General features: G+C 37.0%; 1 protein-coding gene across 5 annotated transcripts in view; it reads right to left on the bottom strand.

Moving 5' to 3' along the window:
• Positions 1-8697: 8697 nt before the first annotated feature.
• LOC120771379 (flocculation protein FLO11) overlaps positions 8698-17224 on the bottom strand; it is a 153763-nt gene continuing 145236 nt past the window's right edge. For 3 of the 5 annotated variants that reach the window (XM_040099343.1, XM_040099344.1, XM_040099342.1), the window contains 3 exons: positions 16686-17170; positions 13168-13514; positions 8698-10014 (listed from right to left, as the gene is read on the bottom strand). In XM_040099343.1, the coding sequence (XP_039955277.1) occupies positions 9889-10014; positions 13168-13514; positions 16686-17170 (958 nt within the window). In that variant the 3' untranslated portion in view covers positions 8698-9888. Of the gene's footprint in view, positions 10015-11162; positions 11178-13167; positions 13515-16685; positions 17171-17224 lie in introns of those variants that run through there. The other 2 variants (XM_040099346.1, XM_040099345.1) reach the window with 2 other exon arrangements.

Below are 17224 nucleotides of genomic sequence, written 5' to 3'. Positions count from 1 at the left end.
TTCGCTGTTGGGATCTTCTTGATATTGAGGAAGCCTTCAACAATGTCCTGCCAGAAGCAGTCGTTATTGCTCTGGACGATCTTCGAGTTTAATCAAACTCTAGTCTTCTGTGCGGCAGAGTAATTGAAACGAAATGAAGCAACGAGCGTGCGCGACGAAAAGTGTATAGAGGAACCCCACAAGGTGGAGTTCTTTCTCCTCTTCTGGTTCTCTGGCTCTACGACACCATAGTGAAACCCATTATCTTTTATGATATCTTTATGTGGTGGGAGGCTCTAGGAAAACCACACTTGCAAAGAAACTCGAAAGCGTGGTGCACTAAGTCCACTCCCATCATGGCACTCAACGCCACCCTGAACATATTGCCCGTGGACACCGCCTGAAGGTGTATGGCTGCGAAAGCGGCCATTAGACTCAGAGAGTCTGGGTTTCTAAAAGAACACGGGTCTGAACTGTCGAAAATCCTGACTTACTTTGACTTTCTGACCGGTTCACTTGGATCATGGAGTCTCCAAACCGAACTCGGGCGGCTCCTTCTCTACCCACTTACCGGCGTGGGAGTTGTGGGTAGGAAGAAGCCGTTGGCTACAGCGGAATGGCATGAAATTGTAAGAGTGATGAGCTAGCAAAGAAAGGCACCCTAGAGCCGTTATCGGTAGAATGGGAGCGGAGCATTGCTCCCTTCAACAGGGAGATCAAGTGGTCTCTTTGCCCTCAGTAAGGCTAGCCTCTCCCTGGTAATGGGGTTTTAGATGAGCTCGTAAATGTAAAGGCTGACATCCAGAAATGCGATGGATGGGACAGGGACGTTGTCGAGTGGGTCTTTGTGACATTTACTACAGTGGTTATATAAAAGAGCGCAAATTCGGTGTAGAATTCCTGGTGGGAGAAAGACTGAGTCGTCGAGGGCTGGTATACACTCCCGTGGATGAGCGGTTTAAAGAAAGCAGTAGGGATCCTTGGATTACCAGCTGAGCTATTCAAATACGGCGACTGAGAACTGACAAAGTGTATGCATCAGCGTTTTTGCAAAATGTGGTCGTATGAAAGCATGTCCGACGATTGGAAACTACATAAGTATGCTCTGCCCAATTCACAAAAAGGAGGATCCCACAATCTGGGCCAATTAAGGCAGGATAAGCCTATTTAATAACACATATATATGTATTATCGAGCGTAGTGTGTGAAAGGCTGAATCTTAACGTCAATAAACTGATTTTATCTTATCAGTGTGGCTTTAGACCTGGAAAATTTACTATATAGCAGAAAAGTTCCGTAAAAGATAGACAAACAGCACCGCATGAACGATTTTAATGCCGCCTTCGACAGCACGAAAAGGAACTGCCTCTATGCCGCGATGTCTGAATTTGGTATCCCCGCAAAACTAATACGGCTGTGTAAGCTGAAGTTGAGTAACATCAAAAACTCCGTAAGAATCGGGAAGAACCTGTCCGAGCCGTTCAATATCAAGCGAGCAGTGTACAGCTGCTGGCGTACGCTAATCATATTGATATCATTGGCCTCAACAACCGCACCGTTAGTTTTGCTTTCTCCAGACCGCAATCGATGGAACGACGAGCTGTACAAGATATACGAGGACATTGACATAGTTCACCGAATTAAGAGACAGCGGCTACGCTGGCCATGTCTTGTTGTCCAGATGGAAGAAAATACTCCAGCTTTCAAGGTTTTCGATTCAGTAACGGCCGGTGGAAGCATGGAAAGAGGAAGACCTCCCCACCGTTGGCAAGGTAAGGTGGAGAAGGTGGACCTGGCTGCACCTGCTAACTCGAATTAATCGAAAATATCGAAAAAAACGACTGTCGCGATGTTGTTAACTCGGCTATAACCGCGTAAGCGGTGCTTATGCTGGTAAAGAAGGAAAAAGGACGGTATAAGTACATGCAAGACATGAAAAGGTTCTACAGGCGGCTTTTCAGCTTAGAAAACTACGCTGCTGTATTAGTGTACTGTTTTGTGTAGGATGAAGCTGTAACTTAATTAGAAAATTGTTTTAGGAACCGTATCATGCCAAGTAATGGGAAAACCAATGACCCTCTAGGTCTTGTGGTTTCACTACGTTAGAGTTATTAAGGGAGTATCTGATCAGCCTGCGATAGCCAGGCGGCGCTCCTGGCCTTGTCTTCACCCATGACAAACTCCAGCACAGTACACAACTGCAAGAGAGCACTAAGCGCAATAAAAGACAAGCTCCAACTAAACTTGATCTGGGTTCCCGGCCACAGGAACATTTTCGGTAACGAAAAAGCAGACGAGTTGGCAAAGGCAGGAGCTTTCCTCAACGAATCCGAGGCGGAGATAATACCATGTCCGCTAGGATCAATCAAAGGAGAGATCAATAGACAATTTCAACAAATTGCAAATAACAGGTGGAAAAACATCACAAAATGCGTCATAACTAAGCAATTATGGCTAACGTATGACAGGAAAAGAACCAACGACTTACTAAACAGGTCAAGGAAAAGTATTTACAGAGTTACAGCTACCACAACAGGGCACTGGCCATTTGGGGAACACGCATCCAAAATGGGTATGCCCTACAATGACATCTGCCGTGGCTGCAGAGTAGCAGGGAACAAGGAAATAATCTTCCACTTTCTCTGTGAATGCCCAGCTCTAGCACAGATCCGACACAAAACACTTGGAATCCATCTAGCACCAAACCTTGAATGGATTTCCACTAAAAGCATATCGGACATAAGTAGTTACATCGAAACCTCAAAATGGTTTGAAAGAGATTGTGAAACGTAATAGCAGATACAGGACGTTCTACGAACAGTGCATCAAAATGGCACATAAAGTGTTAATTGAGCCCGATAGAGCGGCACTCCTACCTACCTACCTACCTGATCACTACCTAAAGTGGTTCCATTTCTTATCGTTCATCTTGACCCAAAATGAGATTTAAACACTTTTCATTATATTTTATAACTAAATAACATGTTTTTATTGTTGTTCTTAATTTAACACTATATGTACTTGTAACATCAAATTCATTGCTTTTCATTTGAATACTTTCAATGTTACTGTTGCTGTTGTTATTGTTGGCTTTGCGTATGCAACAATGCATTATTACTTCAATTACATATTAACTAATTACTTAAAATTACATTGTCTTCTTTATATGTTATTTCAGTATGTATATATATATATATATATATGTATATATGTATATACTTATATATATAAGTTTATATAAAGCTGATCTGCCTCATCGCCTTTGTGAGTTTTATTGATTTGTTGTTGTTGTGCCTTGATTCGCCTTCAATTTCAGACATTTCATAGACACACGATTAATGGCTAATTTTTGTTGAATTTGTTTTTGCCTTTGTAATCTCTTCATGTAATTGCAATAATTGTGTACAATGTAGAATTTTGCTCGCCTTGTTTGCAGCTAATCGCAAAACATACAAACATATGTAATTAATGATCACAAGTCATACATATGTGTTATATGAGCGTACATATGTATAATTAACGGTAATTAAAGTAAATATACGCACAGAAGTATATACATATGTATATAAGTCTAGAACCTTCAGTACATATGTACAGAAAATTGCTTCCGATTTCGCCAATTGAAATTAATTTTTAAACCTTTGTTTTTGTTTTTTTAATGTAATTAATTACTTTCATTATTTTCACCTTATGTAAATATGAAAACTACTAAATATTTGTTTTTTCCATTTCGAAATATGCTGAGTACAAATACATACTTACATACTTCATTGGATTGAAAGTACATACAGCATATGCTATAAGTATTCTTACTAAACCTTTTTATTTTTTAATGCAATTTTTTATTGTAAAAATCTAATATAGAAATATCTCACTAGAAGTTAGAATATATAATTTTTTCAAAATTTTCATTTCAATAAACTTTTTTAATATAAAATATACACTTGCAACATTTTTCTTTGAAAATTCTACTGACATATATCTATTTATTTCTAGTTACTACTGTAGAAAATGAAGTTGTTGAATAATTGCTTGGGCAATTTTGTTAAATTTATTTCGATAAGAAGAGTTTGAATTTTAGAATTTGACTTTTTGTATTTTAAATATTTTTTTTAGTTTTAATCATTAGTTTGTAACGATACTAAGAATGGACACCCCTTATACTTTTGTATACGAATTTGAATTAATTAGACAAAATTTTTTTGTGAATTTTGAAAAAACAAAAATATTGAAAGTTCGTAAAAAAGTGGAAATCGAACCAAATTAATCAAAAAAATACATATCAGAAGCATTATATAGAAGATTTATATAGAATTGACGCTTAAATTAAATTTTTTATGTTTCTTTATCTTTATGAGAGTAAGGCAACCAATATATAACCATTTTATAACCAAAACTCAAATTGTTTTTCAATATGAGTGTATGATAATCAATCTATAACCATTTTATAACATGAATACGAGTGTATGATAGCCAATATATAACCATTTTATAACGTTTATCTTTATGAGTGTGAGGCAACCAATATATAACCATTTTATAACCAAAAATCAAATTTGGTTTTTCAATATGAGTGTAGGATAACCAATATATAACTATTTTATAACCAAAACTAAAATTTTGTTTCAAATCCTCATAAAACTCTGCATGTTATAAATAGAATACCGGATCTTAGTTTTCTGAATGATTAAAATATAAAACGATTTCCTAAAGGGTCGAAGTATTATGTGGTATGTTAAGACCTCTTCTCAACTTTGAACTCTGCAACTGACGGCAGAGTGTTGTAAAAGGAGAAATTTTCAGAAATAAATATACAACTTCATACACACATGTACATGAACAATACATTTCGAGTACCAGTATATGGCTAAACTTAGATAGACATTCGCCAAGCATGGGAGAGTCATGAATCGAACAAATTATAGCAGATGCTTAAAGAAACAGGGAGCACACTTACTCTAATATGTCTTCAGCTACACGCCCGATAGTGTTCTGATTTTTTCTTAGGGGAGAAATTTCTTTTTCCATGTTAAAAAAGTTTCAGTAACCCTGACATATGGAACGACACGGAGCATTTTATGTCGAGATCTTAAATTGGGAGAGTATAAAATACAGCTCGTACAAGAACTGAAGCGGCTCGACCTTTTCAAGTGACATCGCTTCGCTCTTTGGGCTCTTAAAAAGTTCCAAGAAGGTCTTACGTTTTCGAGCAAACAGTGCAGATAATTTAACGTTTTGGGCCGGTCGATTGACCGTGTGATGTCCTATTGTTGGATTTTTTCCTGTCGGTATATGTAAATTCTAAAGTTTATATGGACAATCTCGCTTCGATTCAAGCCTTAAAACAAAATATTACGCGTGTCATTTGCCAGTTATCAGTCGAAATACTCGAACGAGCCAGCGAAGATTGGACTCAACGGATCTGAGTGGTAGTCGCGTCCAACATTTGAAAGAGATAATCTTCAAAAATAAATCCCAAAGAATGTTCTTTCGAATGATGATAAATATTTCCCATTAATTTGTAAGTTTCTGTGTTTTTTCCTTAAAAAAGTAGGGAACCTCGAAATGAGGAAATGAGAACTAATACGAATTTTGCTCCAAAAAAGTTTGTTAAAGTCTAGGATGGAAGGCGATCCTACGAAGTGTTCAACAGAAGGCAAGGGATCATAAAGTAAGTTTAACATTAAAATTAAATTCATTAAAAGAAATTAATTATAATAAAATTAATGTGTCTATTCAGTTTGTTTAAGTATCGAAGAATTTTGCTCAAAAATCTATTTTTTTTTCGGAAACCTCCATTTTATCAAAAAAATGTATTTTGCTTATTCCTTCAATTTACTTTACTAGATTTAACATTACTTGAACGAAATATGCTTGGTTTTTTAATTCCAGAGAATCCAGCGCAGAGAAATAGTGGTCACCGCAAAACGTCTTTTTTGAGAGGAGCTCCTAGAGATCAGCTGTAGTTCCTTTCCAAATAAATATTTTTATTAATATTAAGTCAAAAAATACAGTTAAAATAGCGTAAATATGAGTTAAAATTTTTTTACTAATAAATTTAAAAAATTTCTCACAAAAATTCCGGAAAATACGCTTTTTTCGGCCTTCTAAGTGTATATAACCCTTGAACGAAAAAATATTTATAGTGTCAAAATATTCTTCTGAAATGTTTCTTTTCTGATGTTCAACTTTTTTCTTCCAATTAATATTTGCAATATGTAGTTCTAAAAACCTATATTAAATGATTAAAATGAGTAAAACAATTTAGAAAAATTTAAAAGTACTAAAGAATTTAAATTTTAGTTTATAATTTTTTTAGTTTTTCTTTTTAGATTTAATTCATTATGGTTTGGTGTTAGTCAAATTGGCATTTATTGGATTAACTACATTAATTAATTAAAATTCAATTACTTTAGGTCGTTATAAAGTACAGTTCTCGTTAATAGTATGTAAGTGTATTTCCATTTTTAAAAACAATCGATTTTATATTGACTTCAGAGTATAATGAATATGTACCGGTAAGGGACTACTAATTGGATTTACATAAGTAAGCATCTAAATACCTACTTAGCTAACGATTTTTTATGCAATTGCTACAATTATAGCAGTATTTAGAAAGTACTGAGTAGTAGTTACTATGTTGCTTAGAATCTTTGTTGTAATTTAGAAATTTTGCTTCTTTATATTTTTGTATTTGTTGTTGTAAATATGTATTTTTCAGAATATTTGTGATTTTTATTTCAGAGTTGCTTTAGAGTAGTGCGTAGCGTTCAGTATGTGCTTTTAGTACATACCTTTTAGTACTAGTTGCATGCAATTAGTATTTTTCGCCAGCAGCTCGGTACCATTTGCATAACCTCACAGTAATTTAGTACTTTTTGTGTGTAATTGGGTACCTTTTTTGTGATTTAAGTACTTGCTGCGTGCAGTTTTGCATTTGTATATGGCATTTCGGCACTTTTGCATGCAATTTTTATACTTCAGGTTTGAAACATAATAATTTTCATGTAATTTCGTACTAATCATTTACAGTTTAGTACGAGCTGTTGTTTTTAGTGTGATTTGCCTTTATGTACTTTTAATTTGTAAATAAATACTTGAATGAATTTATTCTAGACTATCTGATTCTTTATAATCTTGCTCATATTTCGCTATTTTTACATTTACTTTAGTTTTCTTGTACGCAATGGAATTTAGAATTTTCTTGCTTGTAATTTAGTACTATTGCTAATGTTCGTGAAATTTTCTGGCCTCATACTATACAACTATGAGCAAAAAATAGTAAGACTTTTATTATAATTTTAAAACCCTTAATTTGTGTTTTAAGATTTATGACGCCCCCTCCAAGTAATCCCCCTTGTCTTCAATAAACTTGTGTCAAAGTTTTTTCCAGTCCTCGAAACAGCTGTTAAAGTCAATTTCCGGAATAGCCTTCAATGAGCGTAGCGATTCACGTATAATGTCTGCAATGGTCTCAAAACGGTTTTCCCGGAACGGTCGATTGAGTTTGCGGCACGATATTGGCTGAAACTTTGGCGATTCTGGCCTATTTTTATTAATAGCATTGCACCACACCTGGATAGTTGAAGAAAACTGTCAACAAAACCCTGATTTTAGACCTGCTTTGACGTGGTTTTTTCGGCTTCGGATCCCCTTAGCCACGATATTCGGACGATTGATCGTCTGCCTTTTTTTGGAGAATGGAGTCATGTATACGTACGCTAGTAAGGAAAGTTCTCTGATCGCCATTCATTTGGAAGTGGTCAGGAACGATTCTTTTACATATGGCTCAAGAAGTTCACGACTTCTGATCTTTGACAAAGCTTACTCTGGATAGCCAAAGAACATCCGTTCGAAGGCGAGCCAAAGTGAGAAGACAAACTATCCCTACTCAGGATTGTGCGCTGGGTTTGAGACCCGCCATGTAAAAAACGCCCCCCATGAAAACTAATTAACAGCCTCAAATAGGAAACCCCCTTTTGATGGCGACCATGGTAAACGTATTAAGGATTACGATTTCAGGGTATGCATCTGGAATGTCCGGTCCTTTAATTGGGAAGATGCCGCTGCCCGGCTGGAAGGAACCCTCCGAGCCGTCCGATAACAAACGAGGTTTCAGACAAGGCGACTCCCTGCCGTGCGAGTTCTTCAATCTACTGCTGGAGATAATAATTCGAGCTGCAAAACTTAATCGAGCAGGTACTATCTTCTATAAGAATGTACAGCTGCTGCCGTATGCCGACGATTTTGATATCAATGACCTTAACAATCGTGCCGTTGGATCTGCTTTCTCCAGAATAGATAAGGAAGCGAAGCAAATGGGTCTTGTGGTGAACTCTTGCCAACAGGTGCTACCTCGGACTAGGTAGGCAATTGAGAAGCAAAGTTCTCTCTCGACGAACAAAGAGAAACTCTATAGGTCACTCATTATTCCCGTCCTGCTATATGGTGCAGAGGCATGGACGATGACAACATCTGATGAGTTGACGTTACGAGTTTTCGAGAGAAATGCTTATGGTCCTTTGGCCACGACGAATATCGCATTCGATGGAACTATGAGCTGTATGGGGTATACGACGATGTTGACATAGTTCAGCGAATTAAAAGACAGTGGCTACGCTGGCTAGGTCTTGTGCTCTGAATGGACGAAAATACTTTAGCTCAGAGACTATACGACGCAGGACACGCCGGGAGAAGGAGAGGAAGAGAAGGACCTCCACTTCGTTATAGAGATCAGGTGCAGAAAGACTTGTCTGCACTTTGTATCTCGAATTGGCGCCAAATTGCTAAAGGAAGGCGTGTTTTTGTATACTCGGCTATACCCGCGTAAGCGGTGTCTACACCATTAAAGAATAATATTTTAAGCACTAATGATTATTCTGATGTGACGTTTAGCACATACTACACTGAAGTCATACCAATCTAGAAAAAGTATATATCGACGCAGAAGGTTTGAAAAGTCTTACAATTTTTTGTCCACAGTAGTAGAGTGGTTCTAAGTTTATGTTCGGTGATGTTTTGAAAATTTATTATTTTAGAATCTTATTGTTACAAATTAGTATTTTTTGTATTTAATTCAGTTTATTTAGTACGAAACAGTTCGCTATTTCAGGACTTTTCCGCAAAATGTAGTAATTATGGTACATGTTTAGTGCATACGTAATTTTGTACTTTCACATACCAGTTATTACTTTTAGTACAAAATTTAGTACTTCATTTGCCTAGTACATATTGGAACGCACTTTAATGTGGTTATTGGTAATTTTAGTACAAAATTTAGTACTTCATTTCATTCAGTACGTATTGGAATGCACTTTAATGTGGTTATTTTAGTACAAAATTTAGTACTTAAATTCATTCAGTACGTATTGAAATGATTTTTGATAACTAATGTGTGTAATTCGCACTTTAACGTGGGTTTTAGTAATTGTAGTACAAAATTTAGTACTGTTGACATAGCATTTAGTACTTTGCTACATTCTGCATTCAAATTTGTGGTTTTAGTTCACGATTTTGGTACAGAATTTAGTATCTTTTGCATGTAATTCCCTACCTATTGTATGTAGTACAGTATTGAGTACGTTCAGATGACCTTTAAACATTTTAGTATATAACTTAGTTACATGCATGTTCCACGTTCGTTTCAGCTCTTTTAATACACAATTTCGTAATAATTGCAAGCAATTTAGTATATTTTAGTACCAATTGATAACTTTTCGCATGAAAACAAGTACATTTTGTCTACACTTGAGTCTTTTCAGCCCATAATTGCACTTTTTATTGTTGTTTAGTGTTGCTTCGCGTTATTCTATGTATATTTTTAAGCAGCTTTTTGTCGGAATGTGTAAGTAACATTTCTTTAATATTTTTTATAGCTCCCTTGCCGTCTGACATTAGCATTTCATAACCTCACTTCTTGCAGTTGCCATCATTTGCGATGAGTAGTTCCTTGGCTTCCTTTTTGCCCTTCTTCTTCTCTTCCTTAGCAATCAGCTTCGCTAAACGTTCCTCTTCCTTGGCGAGACGCTTCTCTTCCTGCAAAATGTGAGTTATAAACAACAAAGGGAAGAGAGAAAAACGATTACTTTTTGCTACGGTAGCGGTAATGAGTCGTATGAGCGCAAATTACATAGTAATTATCTACTTGAAAGTAGTAACTTTAACGCTTAGAACCTCAGTGTAATGAATACGGCACAAAAAAATTACGTTAGCTAGCTAAGTAATTATAAGAATATATACTGAACTGTTAAAGAAATATATATGTATATTTATGTTTTCAAAAAAAAAAAAACTTCATCTGCCAACGAACTCTGTTTACACACAAATAATTCCTAATTGCTAGTTATTATCGTATGTGTAATTAAATAGTTAATTATTAGAAAAAAATATGACTACTCTATATATATAGAACGTGAAAACTTTATATTATTGTTGTTGGTTGTTGTTAAAAGTTTTCTATTGTTGTAACTGTTTCGTATGTGAGCCAATTAGCCATTGTACGTTCATTCACACACATTCATTCAGCCACTCAAGCATTGTTGTACGAGTATTGTTGTCGTGAAGTTGTTGTAATGCATGCGACATGCTACACATAGAAAACTATAAAGTTTTGAATATCAAACAAAAGCAACTCTGTGTATGCGGTGCATGTGGCTTTACGCCTATTTGTCCTTTCCAACAGTCATACAAGCATACACGGCAACATCGGGCGCACTTCCTGTTAGCTATGATATTTGATAATGTGTGGGTGTGTGGCACATTTTGTGGCGGTTGTTGTCGGATACAAAAGCACGTAAATAAATCAAAGGATATGCGGGAGAGAAGGAGCTCCCAACACACATTTAAAGCGAGCACTAAAAAACAATGAACTGCTGCTGAATATAATAAACAACAATAAAATGGCATACGATTGAGCAAACGAAAGGCAACAACACGCGGCTATATTAAGAAATGAATGAGCAATTAAGTTTTAGTAAAATTTAAAAATAAACGTAAAATTGGCATGAATTGAGACTAGTTAAAGAGAGAGGAGAATGGAGAAAAAATTATGAAAAATTGTGAACGTTAAAAAAGAGTTGAGAACAATGACAGCAAAAAAACGTAAAATGACCACTAAAGTTAACAGAATATATAGACATAGAGTAATCACGGTAAAATGCTAATAAAGTGCTTCAGATAGATTACTTCCTTTAAACCTACTTTGTGAAATTAAAAGTATTTTGTTAGAATTATAAAAAGGCAGAAAGAGGAAGAGATAGAAAATAGCTTTAAAACAGGCTAAAAACATTTATGTGGGAATAAATATAAAACAAATAAATTGGGAAAATAAGATTATTAAATAATACGTAATGGGTATAGAGTAAAATTTAAATATCTTAAGGACCCAAACACAAAGGAAGGTTCGACGACGAGACACTACAATCACAACAGATAGTCGAACGATTTTCTAGTCGACTTACTCTTCTGCTCTCTGAGAGCTCTAAAATATGGAGGGAACACTTCTCCGGCCTGCTGAATGGCAGCGAAAGCATAATACTAAGAGATGGTGCATTGCACGACCATGAAGAAGTTCGAATAGCAATTACCCTTGTAAAGAACTACAAAACAGCGGGACCGAGCTACTTAAATACGGCGTCGAAGAACTGATAAGGAGCATGTATCAGCTTCTTTGTTAAATATGGTCGGACGAAGACATGTCTGATCATTGGAATTTAAGTGTATTCTGCCTAATCTACAAAAAAGGGAGACCACACAATCTGCGCCAACTACCTAGGAGGGATGAGCCTCCTCAACATCGTAATAAGGTTCTATCGAGCGCATTGTGTGAAGGATTAAAGCTCACCGTCAACAAACTGATTGGACGTTATCAGTGTAGCTTTGGGTCTGAAAAATCAACAACTGACAAGAAATTCACCGTGCGCCAAAGTTTGAAAAGAGGACCGACACGATTTCAAGGCTGGTTTTGACACCATGAAGAGGAGCTACTTTTATGCCGCTATGTCTGAATGTCTGAATTCGGTATTCCCGAAAAACAAATACGGCTGTATAAATTGATGTTGAGCAATACAAAAAACTCCGTCAGGATTGCGAAGCACCTCTTCGAGTCGTTCGAGGTGGTGAACTAGGGCAAGACCGCGGCTACGCTGGCTAGGTCATGTCGAAAAAGTGGATGAAAACATCCCAGCTCTGAGAGAATTCGTCACAGTACCCGTCGGAGGAAGCAGACGAAGCATTTATAATCTCCACATGGCACCAAACAGCGAATAGGAAGAACTACTGACGCTGTTGTAAACTTGATTATAAAAACGAAGATGAAGGACCGAAATCTCTTTATAAATACTAAATGGCAAACCAGTTCAACTTAGTTTTTTGTTAAACTTGTTTTCCTGGGTTTGATTCATTGGTAGACGACTATTTTTTTAATGCTGTAAATATAAAAATAGGATATTGCTTGTTATCGGGTCACTGAGAGTTAAAAGAAACTTTAGTCTTAGACGGAAATTGCTTCCACCAAGTAATAGTCCTTTTCAGATTTTAACACTGATCTTCGATAATTATTTGGTTAAACTGAAGAACCACAAAACTATAAAAGACTTGAAAGAGGTGATCCTTACTTTTGAAACAAAGAATCTTTTTCGTGTTGGAATAGAAGGTTATTGTTGCCTGTCGCAGGCGAAGAAGCCCATTATGGGGAAAATATGATGATAGTCATGGATTTAAAACAATATGGTTATATTGGAATCATGATAATACTCGTCGTGGGATTAGTTTTTGTAGTCCTCTTGAAGTAATCTAAGAATTTTCGGGTTTGTAATGTTGGCAATTAGTTGAAGAGGCTCGTTACAGTATTGTTTTTGGTCAAGAATTAACGAACAAACAACGACGAGCTTTTAACAAATGAAACTCTTGCTCATAAAGCACGCCTAACCTTATTATTTTTGGCACCAAAAGTATATTAGGTATTGAGTATATTTATACCTATTAAAGTTGCTACCTTATTATAAACACCAAACATGTAGTAAATGTAGAGCTATTTCACACGAAATTTTAAAATCTACATAACGGTGCATTAAAATAACGGAAAGAATACAACAACGTTGAAGGAAAAGTGGAAGGTAGAAAGATAAAGTGAAAAAATAAGAGCAACTCAACAATGAAAATGCAAGCTGTGTGTGATAGACCAATTACCGACATTACTTTCCAGGCAGCCAAACCACCATACAAGCATAATAACCCACCACCGACACCAACACCACCACCATTACGACCACCATCGACGTTATGTGCATCGTCTTCATCTTTATCATCATCCTCATAATCATCATCATCATCATCACCACCAACATTTTTTATAATATTTTGCTTAGTATTTTTGCTATGTTCATCTTTACAAACACCGTTAGTTCGTGTCGTCGCTGTAGCGTCACGTTCACGTACACCCACCTTTCTCGCTTCCTTTTCCGCTTTCATTTTAAGTTTCTCCTCCTTCTTCTTACGCTCCATAGATTCATTCTTCTTATTGTCGGCTTTCTCCTCTACAAAATGTGAAACAAAAGAGAACAAAGAAATGTACTCGTATATGGTATATGTATGTATGTATATAGAATGAAGATGAGTTGAAGAGTGTGCGGAAATTATTCAAATTATCTGTCATCACATGTAATTAGAGGCGGTGATGGAAATTACTCTACTATTTAAAAGTTTCCTGATAAGGGATATTACACTTTTGTTTTGTAGATAGTTGAAAAACTTTCTGAAGAGTGACAGATCGAAAGACAGTGTGAACTCGAGACATTCTGGAACGTATCGAGTTCAATGGCAAAACAGAGACGGAGAGATGAAATTAGTATATTTATATTACAGGGGTTTCAATAAGAACGCTACAAAAACGGTATGGGATATCAATGGGATTCTTTATTCCTGTGAACGAAATTTGATGCTATTACAGGGTTTGTCTGGAAAGTAATAGGACTGATTTTCTTTCGCCGCGACTGTACTTTGGAGCATGCGTTCACCGACTGGATTCGGTAGGGGGCGCTCCTAGCTAATGAACGAGCGGGTGGTCAGCTGAGTCTCTGAGCACCTGAAGAGTCAGGACAAATATTTTCGCGTGACGTGTTTCTGTGAGTGGTGCAAGCTGAAAATGCAACGTTTGTTAGAGCAGAGGTGGAAGTGTGCCAAAAAAATTTGAACATGTGTGAAAGTGGCCCCTAATTTTTGAATAACGTAATCACAGATGATGAGTCATTAATTTTTGAATATAATCCCGAGACGAAGAGGCAATCCTCCGAGCGGCAAACGCCGGGGTCTACTCGCCTAAAAAAGGGAAGAATGAAGAATTTTGACATCAAAGGCATCGTCTACCATGAATTTGTTCCTCCTGCAAGAGACTCAAGCGAAGGGTCAATCGGGTCCGACAAGACATAGCAGCCGATTGGAAGGCGCACCACGGCAACGCCCTGGCTCACACCGCCTTACTTGTGAACAGCTACCTAAACGTTATTACAACGCCCCCGCAGCCGCCCTACAGTTCAGATATGGCCCCCGGACTTTTTTTGTTTCCTTGCCTGAAAATGCCGATGAAAGGCAAGCATTTTGAGACGACAGAGGGGATCCAAGCAGCATGCACCTCGGCTCTTAAGGCTCTTCCGGAGAATGCCTTTCGTGGCGCCTTCAATGCTTGAAAATCGCGCTGGCAGCGATGTATCGACGCAGAAGGAGTCTATTCTGAAAGTTTTTTAAGAATTGTAACAATTGGTTCCATAAATATTTTTAAATCGACTCAGTCCTATTAATTTCAGGACAAACCCTGTATATATAGAACATAAACCATAGACTTAACGTAACCAAACAAGAAATAGTCTAACGGCGTCAAATCGCAAGACCGAGGCGTCCAATTGACTGGGCTATTTCGTGAGATAACACTTTCACCAAACTTGGTTTTCAATAAATCGATTGTGATATTCGCTGTGTGACTTGTGGCACCATCTTGTTAGAACCACATATTGTCCAAGACCATATCACCCAACTCGGTCCAAAAAAATTCGGTTATTATTGAGCGGTAGCAATTCCCATTCACAGTAACTTGAGGGTATTGGTCATCATGGATGAAGTAAGGAATAATGACGCCGCCGACCCATGAACCGGACCAAACCAATGCAATGCAATGGTGACTCATGCAGTACCGGTGGGTTGCTGTCTGACCAATAACGCACATTTTGCTTATTGACAAAGCCATTTAGTCAGAAAAGAGCCTCATCGCGGAAGATGATTTTTCGATGCAAATCTGGAAGATTTTCAAGTTGGTGCTCAGCCCAATTCACGAAGATAGGACTATTGTGGTGGTCGAGCAGCTTCAGTTCTTGCGACAATTTGATTTTGTAAGGATGTAGGCCAAGATCTTTTCGTAAAACTCGCCACAACATCGTCACAGAGATGCTCAACGCTTGAGAACGACGTGTGAGAGACTGATTTGGGTCCTCCTCAATTGATGCGCTAGCGGCAGCACTACGGACACTTCTTTATCTCACTGGAACGGGAACATTTTGTGCTGTGCCTGTGCATTGAAATTTTTCCACTAGACGATCGATTGTTGATCTGACAGGACGATTATGACGACCATAAATTGGACGTAGCGCTCTTAAAGTTGAGACCACTGACTCCGAATTTCGGTAGTTAATATTAATTTTTTCGACTCGTTGTTGGATCGTATATCTTTCCATGATGAAATGGCAAATCTCACTGAAGATAAATGTCAAAAGAACGGGAAAAAACGCTGTTTGCTGTCCCTATATTTGTAGCATTCCTATTGAAAAATCCGTTAACTTTAAGGATGATCCTCTTTACAATAATCATATAGTACGAGTACTTCATACAGAAAATAAACCAGTGATAAAAATATTTGCTTGGAAAACTTGGAAGATGGAAATATAAGTGTAGTATGAGAACCTTCTCTTTATATTTAAAAGTCTTTAGTTCGTTTGGTATAGGATTCACATTGTACTCGTACCATGTTGAATACTCATTTCAGCGCCGTTTTCACAGTTGTTCATGAAAGTGTACTGTGCCCAAAAGGATAATTAAAAAGATATACAAAATCTTACTTTTAGAGCTTGATTACGATGCCTTATAATTAAAAATGGAAAAGAACAGTGGATAAGTGTTTAGGTTTGGAGAAATTTTTAAAGATCATGTAATTGGTTAAGTTCAAAAAGAAGAGAAATCAGCAGTAAGAGCGTTTATGCAAAACGAGCCAAAAAAACCATAATAATAGAAGCAGTGGCTTGAGATTAGGTCAGAAGTCATGGGTTCTGGACGCGATTTTAACAGAGGCTTGTGGTTTATGTGCTTAAACTTCTATAAGATTAAGAAAACTCAATCGCTCTTTTGTGGGTATTATAGTCCTGGAATTCCAAAGTTGTTGGTATACACAATAGACTTAAGAATTTGAATCCGGCAGCGAAATGAACATCGATAAAATAGTAAGGTGAGAGAAGATAGATCAAAATGAAAATGCAAAAGGAAGGCCAGATTTTTCGTTTCAATTGAAAATAACCAAGTATCCAGTATTTAAAAGTATCCAGATTGTCTGATGGTAACATCGAATAATTGAATGAAACTTATTTGACTTACATACTTCGAGTGCCACATCCGTTAAAATGGAATAGAATATTTGAGTGTCTACAACCCACAATTTTTGAACTTACTGTGATTGCTATTGGTATTGGAGAATAGTGGAAAACTTCGGTTGGAAGAGTTGGAGCGGGAGGTTGGTGCTGAATACGATTTATTATTGCTATTTTGGTTCGACGCAGACGATTTCGGTACAGGTGTTGACGCCAATGAAACGCTATTACCGTTAGCATCGTAATTCACCTTCTTACTATTACTGTTGTTTGTTGTTGTGCTTGAAAGCTTCCCATTCACTTTGGCGGAATTGCCGCTGGTACTATTTATTGGCGTCTTCTTATCTTTATTACCCAAAGTGTAGGCATTCTTTGGCAGGGAGTTCTTCGACACCAGAGGACTAATTTTGGCAGTGCCACCAGCCTTTAACGGCGGTGGACATAAGCCATTAGTTGAAGCAGAGGCCGCCAGTATGTTCATGGGTCTTTTGGGTGGTGAAGGCGGTTCGCACAGCAAGGGAGCAATTTCGTGCGCACTCGATGAGGATTTGGTGTAAGAAGAATAACTGTAAATAAGAGAATATAAAAATTGTTGTTATAAATTTTGAAAAGTTAACATG

The sequence above is a fragment of the Bactrocera tryoni genome, chromosome 3, assembly GCF_016617805.1.
Source record: "Bactrocera tryoni isolate S06 chromosome 3, CSIRO_BtryS06_freeze2, whole genome shotgun sequence".
Taxonomy (NCBI): Eukaryota; Metazoa; Arthropoda; class Insecta; order Diptera; family Tephritidae; genus Bactrocera; species Bactrocera tryoni.
The sequence above is the reverse complement of the archived record's forward strand: the minus strand, read 5'-3'. Positions and strand labels throughout refer to the sequence as shown.